The following is an 18,227-nucleotide window of genomic DNA, read 5'->3' as shown; positions in this document are numbered from 1 at the left end:
AGGATTTTGGAATCGTTTATACAACAATGACTGGACACTTCTTTAATTATTGGGTAATAATTGTATTTTCTCTGTGTTGCAAATAGCCAACGGTCCACAACCTTTAGGAGATAAGCCTGCAGTTTCGTCCACGTTACCAAAATTGGACAAGGAGGTTTATAATTTGTATTGTATGATTGTTTATTCCAGTCTGTTCAGATCCATACTGGTGTAATAGAGGTGTGGGGCTGATTGATGGTTTCGAAACAGATATTCATCCCTTGACCACTGGTGCCCCGAAACTTGATTAGTCACAGCTACCTTTAGGAGGATGAACATCGGATACTCGAAAAGAGACTGTGGTTAAACCCCAACAAACTAGAGGTCCTTCTCTTGGGACCAAAAATAAAAAGAAGTGTCCCCCTTCTACTCTGTTTGGTCTCCCTCCTAGCATTGTTCTTAAAAAACGTTTTTATTTTGGCAATCAGACATAAAAATGAATTCCTAGAGTAAGGAAACAGTTGAATTGGCTTCTTTCAAGGCAGGTTTGATGAAAAAGATCTTGTCTACATGGAGAAGAACTACTATCAGATGTTTGTGGGTGCTGTTATAATCTCCAAATTGGATTATTTTTATGTATTTTATTTTTTATTGTATCTGGTTACAGAAAACCTTTTACAAAAGGTGAAAGTACATAAAATGGTACATAAGAAAAGTAAAACATTGGATTATTGTAATTCGTTATAGATCTGGAATCTGGGAATGTCAGCTCTGACGCCTGGAGAAGATCCAAAACACGGCAGTAAGGCTCCTCTACCTCGATTTGATTCAGTTACTATCCCCAGCCAATCCCTTCATTGGCTCCTCCCAGTTCGATGCAGAATTGATTTCAAGGTGCTATGTCTCGTTGTTAAATGACTGCACGGTTTGACCTAAATGTTTGGAACATTAGATCCAACAGTATACTCCACTTTGCACTTTCTGATCAATACACAAGGAGCGGCTCTGTCTGCCTAAACCCAACCTGAAGTCTAATGGGGACAGAACATTTGTGGCGGAAGGACCCCACCTCTGAAAGTCACTTCCTTTGTCCCTGCGCCTTGTGAATGTCTCTGCTACTTTTCGTAAATATCTCTTCAAATGGTATTATGTTAATCTCATCATTTAACTCACCAGGGCGTGGGACTTAATGCAGTTAGGTCAGCCCGTGGTACAGATTAAATCATTCAGACATTACAAGTAAGTTTGTCCCACCCAGAAAAAAAGTCACTAAAGGCAGCCCCTCCTCCACCCGTTGAAGCTTTACACCCTATCCCCCACCTAAGTTCCAGTCTTGTTGAATCCCTGGTCATTATAGACTGTATCGATAAGCTATTGCAGAAGTTTAATAATTCTGCTCAGATTGTGGTCCGGTGGTTTTAAATGAGGAGCAAAACGATTAGTATTTCATAAGCTAACCCTCAAATTTAGTCGATAGAGATGCAGGATCAGCTATTCTAAGACATTGGTGGGCCTCGTGGAGGACCTACTCAGTAGCATTACCAAGGAAAGTGAAGATCACGAAGAGTCAAAATATATGTTGAGACTGTTTTGGTTAATTTGTTGACATATTCAAGTGATTTCTTTAATTTATCCATATCCTAGAAAATAAGGACTATGCATTTTAGAGGAAGTGTTGAAAGCAGGAAAGATCTACCTGTATTTGAAGTCCCAATTCCATGCGAACATCTCTCCTCCCTCGGCTGGTCCTATCATCATAATGTGTACGGTAAAGCAGTCATATGGAAATGCTCTGCTCTACATTGTTCATTTTGCTCAAGGGTTCTAGCAGAAGCTCTAAACCCAGCTTTTAATCTCTTACAAATACAAGTTTAGATATAAAATATGAACCAAACAATCCTCGGAACTTCCACACTACAATTGAGGCATATACCTGGCCCATACCTTTATCCCCTCGATCCTGAAGCCCAGTGTTGATGTTGAACTGATGGTCTCCCTCCATTGCATGTAGCGAGGCTTGGTGACCGCACGCTGCAAGGTCTCCTCGGTTGTGGGCGCCTCCGGATCCACCTCGATCATTTTCTGGTACATGTCCTTCCGGAGGCTAGGCTTCTTCCTGGCCTTTGTTAGCTCCTCTTCTAGGTAGGTTCTGTATTGGGCGAAAACCTGCAGTGAGCATCAGCACGATAATTAAGCCGCAGAATTCATTATGAAAGGAAGTCAACAGGATTGTGGCAAAGGATCCACACTGTGCAGCGGAAGGCTGATTAACTCATGAAGATCGTATTGTTCTATACATTATACAGTTGCTTGTAGAGTTTAGTAATAGAACACCAGTCCATATAGCTGGTACAATCTTTAGTGCACCATAAGTGCTGTTGCGTAACAAGTGGCAACATTTATATAGCACATAGAGGTTAATCCTACTTGGGGGTGATGTTTGACATGCAAGTAACATATTTAGGTAGAGGAGGGAGAGTAGATGGGATGGGATGGGATTTCATTTCAGGCGGCGGAATTTAAGGTGATCGTTTTCCGATGTGGAGAGGAAAGCCGTTCTGAGAAAGAGGACATTTAATGACACTCGACCTCCTCCCCACCCAAAAAGATATGGTTCTTTCTTTGAGAAATGGAGGGATGATCATGAGATCCTGAGCATTCGATCTAAAGGGCTTAACTAGGCAAGTCAGTGAGTCAACTCTATGGAGAGTCTTACGTTCAAGGCTTCAGTGGAACATGATCATATCTTCACAAACCGCTCATCGGCATTACTGCACTGTTCAGAGATACCTGCAAGGTCTGGATCAACAGTCGCATAGCTCTGCATACTGCGCGTCGACTTAGTTGAGCAGGGAGTGGACCGTGGAAGCAATAACAGGCCACAGTTGTCTGCATGGGAAGAACAGGATTACCCAGCTCAGACCACGCAGTTGGGAAAATGCAACTTGGGGTACAACTCCCGCTTGTGGTCTACGCAGGAGCACTCTAGAGGAACAACTCAAAACCTTTCATCAGATGCGATCTGTGCTCCAAAGAGCCGTTGAAGTGCCAAATTAGGGATAGTCCTGTTTGGGTCAAAAAGGATAACCTCAGTCTTTGGAAGCAGCTGAGTTTTACAATCGACGCACCTCTAGTCCCCCAGAGTGCTTCACACTCCAGTTTGCTAGGACCTAGATTTGAGTGCCAGCCACAAATCCCTCAACTCACATGAAATCCAGAAAGGATCACATATAATTCTATGGTTACCCCACAAACTGTTGACCAGGTGTTGGGAATCTAAACCAACTCATATGCACAGATAGCCTTTTTTTATTTTTAAAAGGATCAACACCACACCAGATCAGATTAATAGCAATTCAGAACAAGTAAAGAAAGGTTTTGTTTTACAACTTTCCATTGAACAGACTGGAATCTTAAAGGCATCTCTGGAACAGTCATACCATAAGATGCAATGAAATGGGTTTATAGAAAAACTAGCATCCTGGCAAAAGAAATCCAGAGATGGACTTTGTCTGTGGGCGACCATCCAATGTCTTATCTCAGAGTTGCCCAACACCAGACCTCGAGGGCTGGAAAAACATGTTGCATTTTCAGAATGCCCCTCGTGAATATTCATGAGATAATTTTGCATATAATTACTCTAACAAGTTTGCAAATTTTTTCTCATGAATATTAAATGAGGGCCCTCCTGAAAGCCCATCACGATTCCAGCCCATAAGGCTTGGAGGTGGACAACCTTGTATTATTTAATGCAGAAGGAAATCATATGCAGCTATATGAAGAAAAGAATCCAGCCAAGGATTAAAGGGAAGTCATGAGTAAGTCATGTTAAGAAGTCTGAAGCAACTGAGTCATCCCTGGACTGGCTAATCCGTACTATGGTGCGAGCCTTCAAAAAACTTAAATGTCAATAGATAAACTAAGTTGGGGCACAAACTGACTGCAGGGTGAATGTAAGGATCTATGCCAATGCAGGCAAAGTACCATTTTGGTTCCCAGTCTGCCCTACATTTGGGCTAGAAGGTGTGTTGATCCCTGGTGTTCCTGTGATGGTGGTGCAGTCTAGAAGTGCATTTTATTTCACATCTGCACAGATCTCACGCAAAAATGCGGGAAAATATTTGTTAATGAAAGCAGCCCCCCTCCCCAATGAGAAATGTGAGCAGCCATGTGTAGTGCTAAGTTAACGATAAGTGCATTATCAACTTCTGACAGCCAGACCTCTGCAAGACATTGTAGACACATGCATGAGTTTTGCAGTACATAGAATAAGTCCGATCCTCAAGAACCAAATCCATTCCACGTTAACAGAATATCGACATAAAGCACAATTGGATCTGCTACACAAACAGTGCTACACAAACTGAGCTGCGGTGTAGCTCCTCCCATCCATGAAGGAAGAGGCGCATATGAGGGGGCAGGGTCATCACTCCCCACCAATAGGGTCCTTTATTGATGCCCAGTTCTTGCACTTCACCCCCAGTGGGGCCACCACTAAGGGCACACAGCAGAACATGTTTTATTTCATTTAAAAAGAGGGTGCATGCACCCATTTATTTGGTTGCTAGCATGTTGCTAAGCAACCATATTCATTAGCAGCGCCGGCATTCCTCAGACCCTGAATATTCTAATACTTTCAGGGCGCATGGTGCGCTGGTCTGCCAAATTTCCTAAATTCGTTACCCGTCCGATGCCTGCCTTTGCCAGAAAACGTAAAGACCTAGAGGTTAAAGTGTGTTTTAATGAAAGCTTACATGGTTGTGTACGTATTTGAATGTAGTGCATGCAGTGTGTCGCAGGCCTGTTTCTTGGTCCGGGCGAGGGTATGCAGCGATAAGAAATGCTGCAAAAATGTCGCCTATACAAAAAAATCGCGGCAAAAATGGTTTGAACCCAGTTATACCATTTAAGGGGAGCGAAGGTTGCGGGGGTGTCTCCCGCTCCTCTTAAATGGTATAATGGGTCCAGGGGTTGCGAGGGTGTCCCCCGCATCCTTTACATGGATTGCGGTGGCAAAACCACAGCATTTTGCCACAATATTTTATAACCACAGCAATTTTTGCGGCAATTTTAACACATGGAACCCGGGCGAGGCGGGCAGCTGCCCGTGGCGCAATTGCCCCAGTCCCTGCCCCTGGCTGGAGGGGTTGACATTTGTGTTGTGCCCCCACTGGTCCCCATGTCCCACTGTGTGCCCCCACTGTGTCCCCGTGTCCCACTGTTGTGCCCCCACAGGTCCCCTTTTCCCTCTGTTGTGCCCCCACTGGTCCCTTTGTTCCACTGTGTGCCCGTGTCCCACTGTGTACCACCACTAGTCCCTGTGTCCCACTGTGTGCCCCCACTGTGTCCCAATGTGTGCCTCCATTGGTCCCTGTGTCCCACTGTTGTGCCCCCGATTTGATTTGTTTAGCAGTGTCATATTGAGTTTGGGAGTGGGGTGCGGTGGGAGTGGGGTGCGGGGTGGGGCCAGGCGCATTCCTAGCGGTTCGCCCTGGGCACCAAATGGGCTAGAAACTGCCCTGAGTGTGCGTATGTGGGGGGGGAGGGGGGGGTGGAGGAGGTGAGACTAGTTTAGGGAGTCTGCAGCTGAGTGTTAGTGTCAGAGTGCCTGTGTGTGTATTTGTTATACTGATCATTGCGCTGGCGTTGCGTACCTGTTTGCCCGGGCCCTCGTTGTGATAATGAAGCCAGACTGACAAAAGATTTTGCCAGGAAGAAGATGCAGAGCAGGGGACCAATCCAACACCCACCCCTTAATTCGAAACAGGAGTCCGTGCGGGGTCAGCTCCCAACGCCACGGGATAGCCCTTCCCCAATTTATGTGACTTTGGAACAGTGCAAGCACTGACAGGTAAGGCCTCACTGGTAACTGGTAAGTTCTTGATGGTAGAAGATGATTTCAGGCGCTGGTAACGATACCACTCAGACGATCTGGTAAGCACTGGATGACGATTGTGATTACAGCCAACAGGGAGACCCCAAAAAGGGGAAGTAAGGCTGGCCGACAAGAGCAACTCTGGAGGCAAGGAGGAACCCAAGGCTGACAGGAAAAACGAAATGAAATAGGTAGGGAAGGCAGGGATAGAAGGTCAGAGCAGGTAGGCGGGGGAAGGAGGGTTCCCGGCTAGGCAGAAGGAGAGCAGGCAAGGGAAAAAGGGGAACAAGGAGAACAAGAGCTAAGGCAAGGGACGAAAGAAGGTAAGAAAAGGAGCGAGTTTCAACAAGGCAAGGACGGGCCACGTACAAGCCGCGTTGAGACATGAGGATCCAGTCTCAACGGTCCCTTATGAGGAGGTAAGGGACAAAAAGGAGGCTTGGAGAGCGAGCAGGAGCTTCCGTATTGCCCATAGAACTGTGCCTATGCGGCATGATGAACACGGCCGTCCGTGCGTGCTCTGTGTTGAAACAATGGCGGCATCCAGGGCGACGGGATCCTGCACCCGACGATTGTGGGAGAAGCGCCATCGAGGATAGAGGTGCCAGGTCTGGACCCCGTGAATCGGATGTCCCTGAGCATGAAGCCGGTAAGTGGCATGACACCATGCCCGTGTCCGACTGACTGCGAATGTCTGGGCATAAATGTGAGGATTAATCAAATGGGTGCTTGAGTTTGTTCAGACAGAGAACACAAATAAATGGTGAAGTGGGCAGACTATGCAGATTTCTATTATGTTCTTATGATCCGCTTCTTGCATGTGATTTACAACAACCATTACTGGCACGGATAGGTTGTGGTCACGGCAGCCTCATGAATGTGATTTATAATGACCATTGCTAACATGGAAAAGTGGTGGCCACAGCCTCATGCATGTGATTTACAGAAACCATAACTAACATAGATCAGTTGTGGTTGCGACTTCATGCAAGAGGTTTACATCGACCATTACTAGCATAAATAGGTTTTGCCGTGGCAGCTGCATGTATGTGATTCAGTGACCATTACTGGCATAGATAGGTTGTGGCCGCAGCATTTTGGATCTGATTTACCGTGATCATTACTGTCATGGATAGGTTGTGGTCGCAACCTCATGAAAGAGTTTTACAGTGACCATTACAAACTTAGATAAGTTATGGTTGCAGCTTGATGTAAGGTGTTTACCTTCACCATTACTGGCATAGTTCAGTTGTGGGTGTGGCTTCACGAAAGTAATTTACAGTGACCATTACTGGCATAGATAGATTGTGGCTGCAGCTTCATGCATTTGCTTTACATCAACCATTACTAGCAAAGATGGGTTTTGCTGTGGCAGCCGCATGCATGTAATTCAATGACGATGACCTGCTTACATACGTTATGGTTGCAACTTGTCTGTAGTCAGTGTTTATAGTTTGTGTTTCATGGCTTAGTATGTAGCGGTACTGTTCATAGGCTTTACTTTGTCAGATTACTTTACTTTGTTAGATCAACCATAACTTATTGAAAGCTTTTTTAAAGATTTATTTCCAATATTTTCTTTGTGCAGATAGTATGGTGCATAGCGTATGAGTGCAAGTTGTGTATGTAGTCTGTGCGTTTGTCTTGCCATATGAGCTTATATGCATGTCCTGTAGGAGCACTATGGTTTACATTTAGTACATGTATGAAATGTAAAAGGGCAAAAAAATCCATTTGCAAGCTACTGCCAGCAATATAAAAAAGATGTATTTGCAGCTCTTCATTTCTTACTCGCCAAGAGTCAAATATCACTAGCCAACAGCTAGTAGCAAGTGCATAGTTTGGCGCCACACAATTTACATCTCATGTATATCTTGTATACATATGACAATTTGCAACGTTAGTCTCAACGTTGATTTCAGTTTTATACAGTGATATAGATGTACGTAATGCACACTTCCCATACAAGATGGCCATTCATTTAGTGCATGCCTTGTAGCCCTTTTATACATAGGTGACTGGGTGGCACGAGTGTCCGTCATAAGTGCTTGTGTCAGGAGGGCATGCGGTGTAAAGCACATGAGGCTTTGGTGTAGTACTGGGACGATTCAAAAGGTGTTGTCACTTCTCCCTTTTCCATGGGGCTAGGGAGGTGCAGCCGCTACCCAACAGTCCCCCTAGGGGTGGTTTAATGTGGGAGGATCACCTCATGGGGAGGGACATCCCCCCATATCCCCCTCAGGGGACAAGGCCAATCACCTGGGTTACAGCCCATTGAATGTTGTAACTCCCCAACATTCCCTAGCCCTCCCCACTGTTCAGAACCATTTTATTGAAAGTAAACCTACGTATTGTTGTAACACAGGAGATCAAGCTAAAGCCAAAAGGATGAGGAAGAGCACAGGAGACATGAAGGTCATTTATTGTGCTAGTACCGGTACAAGGTGGCCCCCAGGAGGCATGAGGATTAAGTTATCAACAGAGATAAAGGACTTTTACAATCCACATGGGAGGAACTGGATACAAGGTATAAAAAGTAACTATCAAATGGTCATGATGGTCCAGGTCAAGCTCAAGTGTGTCCGTGTCAAACCCTGCAGAGTCAGCAGCAGATGTGGAGACGAACCAGCGTAAGAGATTCAGGCACTGCCGAAAGACCGTAGGGAAGAGGATGCTGTTGGAGTGCTGTGGGAGTCCTCCATGGGTTCTGCTAGAGTGAACCCGGGAAGAAGACCCAGTAGGACAGCAGAGCCATGGAACAGATGGGCAAAGTACAACACAGCCAATGGAGCAACGGCAGCTAACCAGCAGAGCGGGAGAAAAGATTTGCATTCCCAGGAAGTCCCAGTGACATACCAGGATCCCACACAAGGTAACAGGAGGTGAGGAAGACCCAGAGAGGTCAAGGACAGAAGGGAGGCTGGTTCCTGACGATCCCTCTCGCCTCATTAGTGGGGAGCCCGCTACTAAGTAATCGGAGAAGGGTCTGGGACGCAAACGCAAATACTGAGAGTATTGGAGGAAATCTTCCTCGTCGCAGTGGCGGCAATAAGCCCACTGACCACCAGAGACGGGTTGGGGATGCTAACACTTGTATACAAAGCATCTGAGGACAGATTCCTCGTTGCAGTGGTGACAATAAGCCCACTAGCCACCAGAGAAGGATCTGGGGCCCCAACAAAAGGAAACTGAGCAAAAAAGGAGAACCTCCACGTCGCAGTGGTGCCATTAAGCCCAGTGATCAACAAAGAAGGATTTGGGACTTTGCTAACAACAAACCAGAGTGGCAAAGTGTGCATCAAGATGAAGATTGTGAGAAAGAACTGTGGCAAGCAATACCAGGAGATGGAGTCATTCTCCTGGTTCTGAACTGGGGGTTGTGCTGGAGACACCAGGAGAATGGAGCCATTCTCCTCAATGTGGAATGGTATAAAGGCTGTGTGAAACGCGCAAGCAGGGTAAGGGAGTCATTCCCGCAGGCATTCCTTTTGCTAGAGAACATTCATTTGGACACTGTCCCAGCAGCAGGAGAAGGGAGCCATTCTCCTGAAGAAGGAACTTTGTTAGTTTATCCTTTAGTTGTAGTGTGAGGGATAGAAGTAGGTTGTGACACAGGATCGTGGTGTTTAATTTGACAGGTATTCTGATGGACCGTTTAGTATTAGTTTTGAGACAGGTTACCACTCTTAGAAGATAGGGAAAGAGAGGACCTTTTCATGCACAAATAAAAGTCTAAAACCACCACCATGCCACCTTTGTGTGAGCGTGATTCTTAGACACCCTTACAGTAACTGGCCCAAGTGTGCCATATGAAATGCACCAGTCCTAGGGCGCCAATGAAACCGGGCAACAGAAGTCACTAGCATGAAAATATGGGTTTGGGCCAAATGGGGTTTGTCAAACTTTCCACCAAGTGCAAATCGACTGTGCAAGTGCAAATCGACCGTGCAAGTGCAAACCGAGCGTGCAAGTGAAAACCGACTCTGCAAGTGCAAACCGACTCTGCAAGTGCAAACCGACTCTGCAAGTGCAAAATAGGTTTGCACTTGCATGGCAGGATTGTTACAAGGCCTATATAACCGTCATTGTTTTGTTTCTCCTATGTCCCCCAAAACCACATCCCCAAAACCACATTTTCAGTCTTGTAGCACCTGTATAGGCGCCATACAAATGCCCAATAAAATCAAATAAATAAATAAATCCCCCGGGGATATCCTAGGTCTAGACTGGTCCAATCGTTCAAGTGCTAATAAAGACCAATGGGAATGGGAAGGAAGCAGTGAAGGAAGAGGGCACGGGTTTAAAAAGGCCTGCACTCATAGGTAGCGATGAAGGGTGTTTGGGTGAGGTCAGGAGAGTTGGTGGACTGAGAGACCAGGCACGACGGAAGTTGATGCAGAGTGCTGAAAATGTGAAGATTTTGGAAGAGTGCAAGTGAAGTATTGTGTGTGAGAGAAAGAGTGGCACCAAATGTGAGAAAGGGGTTGTTGTGCGCATGGGTGTTGGAACGAGTGGTAATAGAGAAAAAGCGTGCGAGAGAAGAGAGTAGAGAGTGATTAGAAAGCAAGATTGGTACAGAGAGTGTGGGCGTGAGTGGAGAATAGGAGAAGCAGCAGAGAGAGTAAGGAGACATATTAGAAGAGGGAGCAGGAGATAGAGCTACAGAGGGGAAAGGAGATAGTAGGAGACAGAGTAAGAGAGGGGAGAGAAATAGAGAGTAGGTGGATAAATAGTGTGACAAAAAAAGACATGACTAAAACATCACATTGGCTGGCACCATTAGAGTAGGGATTCCTAAGTAAAATCCCAGACGTAGTCCTATAGATATGGCTGTCTCATTTAGGCCTGCGGTTAAAGTGCAGGATAGAAATAGAAAGTAGAGGTTACTGATCACTAGTCCTGCTATAGTCCAGTCAAAGGCTGGGGAGTTGGGAAGCCTGGGATAGGGTGGGGAGCATACACAAGGTTGAGGGATAGACTAGCGACTTCCTTTAGTCTTCTGGTCAACCTGCAGTCCATCGTCAGTCAAGTTGTGAAATTGGTATTACCCAAACTGACCGTGGCCGAATTGACCGTTTTTTTTTGCGGCCGAATTGACCGAATATATATGTGGGGGGTGGGTTTGGGGTATTAATTAATGTAGGTGGATTCGGTGGGGAGGTGTACGGGGTGTCCCCCCGCATATATTTACGGCCAATTTGGACGCAAAAAAAAAGGTCAATTCGGCCGCGGTCCGTTGTATTCGAACAATTCGTAGACAACCGTGAAATTGGACCATAAAAACACTGAACTACCAAACCGAATCCTTGCATTCTTTAAGCCATCTGTGACAGTATGAAAACTTACATAAAAGTGAGGTTTCCCAATTCATAACATTGCCTATATTTTTCAGATACATATGAAAAGACTTCAAAGCCAGTCCTGACTTTGATGTGAGTTTCTATATGTATATTAGTGCACATGTACGAAATTTGCATCTCCTATACGTATGTGTACAGTTTGTCTAGAAGATGTACTTTGATTTTGAGCATGTGTCGTAATGGCCTGTGTGTTGTAAGAGCATGTGCCATAAGAGCGTGTGTGCCATGAAAGCGCATATGGTGCAAATGCGTGAGGCTGAAGACGTGTAAATATTTGGTGTGTAAATTGTGATGAATCAAGGTAATTCGTCCCTTCTCCACAGAGGGGAGCCTCCCCCTTTCAGGCTAGCGCAGTGAGCCTGCTCCGCAAGAACCTCCCTAGGGGTCTGGGCAAGTGGGACCTCACTGGGAGAGACTCCCCCTTAGGGGACAAGGACACCCGTTCCACAAGGGAACTCCATAAGCCATTCCCTGTGATGGCATGCATGGGAAGATCTGATGTGCAAAGCAGGACCACATTCTGAACATTGGCTGAATACGAGAATACATGATGTCCTTTTCATCAAGAGAAAGGCTGTTACTTTAAGAAAAAGCTGCCAATTAACTGGACTGAGGAGGTTGAAGAGAGAGGACATGCCGAATGAGGGAGAATGAGAGGAACGCATACTGCAGCAGGGGAGGCCCCCTGTAAGAGTAACACCTGACCGAGGCTGAGCCGAGTAGAGCGGCAGGGCCCGCAAAGTTCAGATCCACTCTGAATGTGAGAGATAAGTGCTGGAAAACAAGCGCGTGCGATGGAGAGAATCCAGGAAAAGGAGAACCCAGGTACCGGTGGTAGTGCGACCATGGCGACTCCATGTTGGGCAGGTTGCCCGATAAACAACGCCAACATCACCTAGTTGAACGTGCAGCAACCTCTCCTGGTAGCAGAAGGAATACCAGAACGATACAAGGGCAGCGGCGAGAGCGAGCTGGCAAAGAACTGGAAGAAACGGAACGGTCCCGTTGACTGCAGGCCCCAGAGACGTTCCCACATAGCGACAGAGTTAACTGGGAGAACGGATAGACCGGTAGGCTACAGCGGACTCGTTATGGATGGAAAGAAACTCGTCCCAGTCAAATTTATGAAACCCTGAATATAGAATTGAAGGAAACTCGCCCCAGTAAGGTTGTCGAAACGCTCAATATAAAATATATGAACTTGAACTATAATAATCTGAGAAGGAGAACCAGGAGTGTACCAGTGAATTAGTACAATAACTCTGGGGTAACATTTCCAAGGGAAGAGAGAAAATACCACAAAGTGAAGGTAAGAGAAGCCTATGAGATAAAAGGTATACAGTAGATACCACACGTGAGAAGGAGGAACACTAGTTTTCCCCAAGAGATACCCACCCAAGAGAGTATGACTTTTACGAATACCCCAGGACCAATAGCCTGGATTAAATTGACCAAACAAACACAAGTCCTTTCTTGAAGAGGACAGTCCAAAAAGATAGGGGAAAAGCCAAAACCTGTGAGAGAGTTAAGATTTGATATAGAAGGTGACCAGAGACTATCTGAAAATGTTATATTAAGGAGGAACTAAGACCGGCAGACCATCCGCAGAAGGAAATCATTCTCCTGACCTTACTTTATTAGATCAGTGGTAGGGTCAGTTAGGGTTAGAGTTTTGGACAGCAGACTTACATTTGGACACTTCCTTACGACTGACAAGCACCTTAGTTATTCATATAGGTGGGGAGCACCCCATAGAATTAGTAAACAATAGGCCTTATTCCTATTATTTAATAAAAACGTATTGGAAATGTCATTACAGTGTCCGCGTCCTTTTTCTGACCTGCCACAGAGTGTATGGCCTATAAGTAGCATAGAAGTTTGGCAAAAAGTCATGAAATGCACAGCACACATCCCCTATTCCGCCTATATGTATGAAAACTCCTATTAAATTGAGTTTTGATTTTGAGGTCAGTTTATATACAAATAGGAGACTTTTTTACTTCTCATGAAAACTCACATCAGTCAGTCCTGACTGTGATGTGAGTTTTCATACTTTTATTAATGTACATATATGAAAGTAAATCTACTTCACATGCGTGTACACTTCATATACACAATGTACATGTAATTTGCCCATATCTTGTACGCCACCCATACAAACAAAACCTTGCGTTAAAGTGAGTTCTAACTTATGTAGTTTTCAATATGTTAAAGAGAGATTAGTTTTACATTTTGTACATGTATGCAATTTACATCTCCTGTACCTCATGTACATTTTAGTGTTTATATGTGTAGTAGTGAGCATGTCTGAAATGTATATCTTCTAAAGGTATATGTACAGTTTGTATAAAGCATGCACATTCATTCTGCGCCTGCGTGGCATATTGATAAATCTGAAAAGGTGAATATCACAGGATTGGCCAGCTCGATTGAAAAAAAGAAATTCAGTGCTTCAATTCATGATATCATCCAGATACAGGCCAACTTCCAAGTGGGCATTTTTGAGATATTTGCCAAGAACATGTTTGTTTTATCCCTATGAGAAAACCGGTTCCATGTGTTAATATCCCCTAAAAAATATTGCCATATTTTTCTGGCGATATTGACCCATGGACCTTGCAGGAGTCACCCCCGCAACCAAGCTCCCACAAATTATCCCCCCCAAAAATATCGCCTATGGCGAGACAAACAGCCATATGTACGGCAATATTTTTGGTGGGGATATTTTGTAGGGATACCAGAAAACCCTGTGTAAAAGCTTTTCAAAACTGTTAACACTACCTTTTTTGTTTTTTTTTAAACATGAAGCCATCCATGAAAAATGTATATCTTCCATTCAAGGGTGGCTGCATCGAAATGTTACTGTGGAATTGTGCGATTTTTTCCATGGAAGGGTTCAAGAGTTATTGAGAAAAGTTTATTTTCTGAAACGCCAAAGACAATTAATGTTAACCTTAAAGGATAGTTCCGGGACTTTTTTTTATTGTCCCTACGGTTCGGCCATGTGTTTTTAAGCATAAATCGGTAGATCGTAGAAAACTTTCCTATGGACCTTACCCGACTTTTCGTCCATTAACGCACTCGAAATCAGCCGCCATTTTCTGATAATCCTATCATTTCCCCCCATCGCCCTGGCTCACCTGCTTTTGCGGCACTAAATCAAATCCCCCGCCCCTGAAACAGACTTTATCAAAACATTCATATTCCCCGCCTCTATCCGTGACGTGACTGTGCTGCGTAGGCAAACGCGCCCAGGCGTCTTCTACGCGACTCCACACAGAACCCGGAAATCAACACGGATCAGCTCACAACACAGCGCGCCACAATTCGGAATATGAAACTGTACTTTTAAATCAAACCGCAAGATTGTAAATTTGGTAAAGTACATTTATTTGACATCAAATGTTTAGAGAATATTCAGCGATTTTCATTTTTATTTGCTCACGTTCCAAAAAGTTTGTTTTGAGGCACGCGATGTTCCTTTGCTGTACACAGGGTCTTAGATCATCTCACAATACAGCGCCACAATTCGGAATATGAAACTGTGGTTTAAAAGCAAACGGCAAGATTGTACATTTGGCAAAGTACATTTATTGGACATCAAATGTTTAGAGAATATTCAGCGATTTGCATTTTTCTTTGCTCTCGATCCAAAATAGTTCGTCTTGAGGCAAGCGATGTTCGTGTGCAGTACACAGGGTGTTGGTTTACGATAAAATAAGCTCTTCGGTCGCACTGATAATCGCATGGCTGTTCCAACAACGAGGCACTAGGCCACCACAACGGTCTGTATGTTGCATCTAGCCGTTAGTACCGCGTAAGGGCATACTTGTACTTGGCGATCGTCCCATAAAATGGTCAGGGTGGTAACGTTGTTCACGCGGAGAAGCAACTGGCGGTTGAAAAACCCATCCGCCGGTGACTGGTACTCGTGACACATACAATAATGAGTGATGTACCTGTTTTAAAAACATAAAAAATGAAATTAGTCTCACCATCAGATCTTTATTAAAATTATTCATTTTATATATTAGGTCGGGAAATTATTTCATAGCTACGACAGTGCAACTGGGTATTATACGTCATTTCCAGTAACCCACCCCCTCTCCTCCGCCTTTTTCACAGCCGCCTGAGCGCCAGTGGACCACTTCGTCACTGATATGATATAATATGGCATTTGCAACGCGCCTATACACAAGTGTTTCAAGGCGTGGCGAGGCGGGGGGGGACAAGGAGAAGACAGACAACGATCCTACAAGGCCAGGTGTCATTCAGATCGCGCAAGTGCAGGGGTAGGGGGAAGGTAAAAGTGCAAGGGGAAGGGGAGGGGGGAAGTGGAGTACAAGGTAAGTAGCATAAAATAATAAATACATAGGGCCAGCTGGTGGCGAGTGCAAGGTAAGTGCAGAACAAGTGCTGGGAAGGGGGGGCTGTAGGATACTGAGACAGTCCCCCAGTGCAGGGGTTGACAGGGAGGCAGTGCAGGTGGAGAGTGGAAGGGCCCAGGACTGAGGTCGCAGACAGTGGACCAGTTGTAGCAGGGGAGAGGGAGAGAGAAAGCAGAAGCAAAGAGTAAGGTTTTGAGGTGCTTCCGTAAAAGGAGATTGTTCTCCTCAAGATAGTGCGCGGTACAAAACAATATGCCACATTGAACGAACAAGTACAACTTAACCCGTCTTTAAAGCTACTGTATAGTAATTAAATTGCGGTATAAACTCATCTAAAGAGTTACTTACATTATATTTGCATTTTCCATTGTGTCTGTGCGTAGGGCAGCCCCGAAATACCACTCCTTCTATGCCGACGTTATTTCTTCTAATGAACGAACATTAAATGGCTATCGTTTCTGAAATTTTATTCATTATCGTTTCTTACGTTATTGCACCACACCCCCAAAAAGAAGTCTTTCGGGATGGTCCCGGCCTGTCAAGGTCAAATAACAATAGAACCTTATACTGAGTCGTGGGCCATTCCGGCACCCGAGCAAAAAATCAAAGCAGCTGACCTTCACTTTGAACGAGCACACATTCCTAGTTAGCTACATTCAGTGTAAGGCCATCTCACAGGACTTGAAATTTACACTCCATCTTTGCATTTTGTCTGCGTGCTTTGCAGCCCCAGAGAACCATAAATACGGAGACATTCTATATTTTTTGAAAAATGATTTATATTACTGTTTGGTTTAATTTAATGCGCAAATGAACAAGGTTGGATAGACACATTGCATGTACACTGAGCAATCACTTTTATTTACACAATACATAGCTACACATATTCAATGGGCCTGCGACATGAGGAGACTCGAGAGCAAAGTCACAGGTGACACCCGGGTGGTTCGCACTACTGCACGGTGAAGGGAGGGGCAAGGGTGGAGAGACACATTGCATGTACACTGAGCAATCACTTTTATTTACACATTACATAGATACACATATTCAATGGGCCTGCGACATGAGGAGACTCGAGAGAACAGACAATCAAATTACAATCATTTAAACCGTGATGTGTATTTCTCAATGAGCTCTTCTTTAGGTGGACATGGAACAGAGGCAATGTTGGGTGGCAATGCAGTTTTCCCCTGCACAGGTTCGTTCACAACTCCATGTATGTGCCTATCTAGGGCATCAACAATAAGTCTTTCAATAAACTCATATTGCATATCCTCAAACACTGGTTTGATCACCCATTGTTTACTTCTTTTAGTGAAGGCCTTATTGTAGCGAAGCGTCCCTAAAGTTCCGGTCGTCCTACTTTGTTGACGGCCAACATTATGGTTATGTGCCAAGACCGCTAGAAGAGTCCGATTTATCATGCCCTCCATGCCAAAATGCAATCGTTTTGGCCTGTACTTTAGGCACATATTGTGGAACACCTCCAAATCTCCTGTGTGGCAGAATTCCGTGAGTCCCCTCAAATCTCTTGTTATAGTTTTATCAAATACAATCTTTTCAATGGCTTTGTGAGTGGGTGATGAAGGAATCAACCACTTCTTCTTCCGTGCCTCCTCTGTGGACAAATGGCCATGTTCACAATTGTGGAAATGTTGGTTTGTGTTCCAACGGTGAACGTTGGTACAGTGTAGCATTACTGACCGCCATTTTTCCAGTAGAATTTCCAACGACCCTCCACATGTTTTTGAGCTCCACCAAAGATGGTTGCTGATTGACTTGGACCACTGTGAAATACCTTGCATATCTTTTTGTTTACCTGCAGCCGACATTTTTTTATTGATTGTTTTTGCAAGATGCCAAACGTCAAATTGGTGATTTATATTTTTGTACTCTTCTCTCATTGTCTTGGCAATTGAAACGTGTCTGTCCGTGGCTATCAGGTCGATCACCATTCCCCGCGATTGTAGTTCTTGCAATGATGCTACAAAGCCAACTTTCTCCATGGCCACTGAGGATGTACTTTGTGACACCTGCACGACCACCGAACTCACAATTTTCTTACTTTCCATGTCCTGAAAGTGGTAGGTGCAGTACTTGGCTGAAAATCCTGGGCTGTCGCACTGTCCATCACCGGCTAGCCTGAACCGTTTGCCCGCGAATGTACTATCAATAGACATTTTTTCCATTCTCCAAGCTTCGCTAATGGCTGGAAATAGATAATCGGTTTGGTATTTGTAGAACTGAGTTTTCGCAATGAAATGGATTCCCACAAACTGAAAGAAAGACTCTAACTTTTTAAAACTTGAACCACTAAAAAGTGCAGCCGCTGCACAAAGTAGATTGCCTGCTGGCAGTTGCCCCAGCATGGGTTGTGCAGACCATGAGAAAGGATGATATTTTGTACAGGTGGCATGTATTTTAAGGTTAGTGCCTCGAATAGCACGAGTCACATTAATCAATGGCTCCCCACATACTTCCCCACCAACCGAATGCCCACATTTCATCCGAATAATAATATCAATCAAACAACTATCGAATACAATGAATTTGGCCTCTTTCCTTATACTGTCACTCTGCATCCCAGCTGGTTCGGCCTGTAACGTTGAGGACATGTCACTCACA

At 44.8% G+C, this 18,227-nt stretch overlaps 1 protein-coding gene across 1 annotated transcript in view; it reads right to left on the bottom strand.

The window, feature by feature from the left end:
• LOC138468220 (inositol-trisphosphate 3-kinase A-like) overlaps positions 1 to 18,227 on the bottom strand; it is a 520,402-nt gene that overhangs the window by 145,196 nt on the left and 356,979 nt on the right. Inside the window, exon 5 of the mRNA XM_069608681.1 lies at positions 1,924 to 2,128. Coding sequence (XP_069464782.1) covers positions 1,924 to 2,128 — 205 coding nt within the window. The remainder of the gene's footprint in view (positions 1 to 1,923; positions 2,129 to 18,227) is intronic.

Source organism: Ambystoma mexicanum, chromosome 4q (genome assembly GCF_040938575.1).
Source record: "Ambystoma mexicanum isolate Mex_15411 chromosome 4q, UKY_AmexF1_1, whole genome shotgun sequence".
Taxonomy (NCBI): domain Eukaryota; kingdom Metazoa; phylum Chordata; class Amphibia; order Caudata; family Ambystomatidae; genus Ambystoma; species Ambystoma mexicanum.
This window is presented reverse-complemented; position numbering and strand designations above follow the sequence as displayed.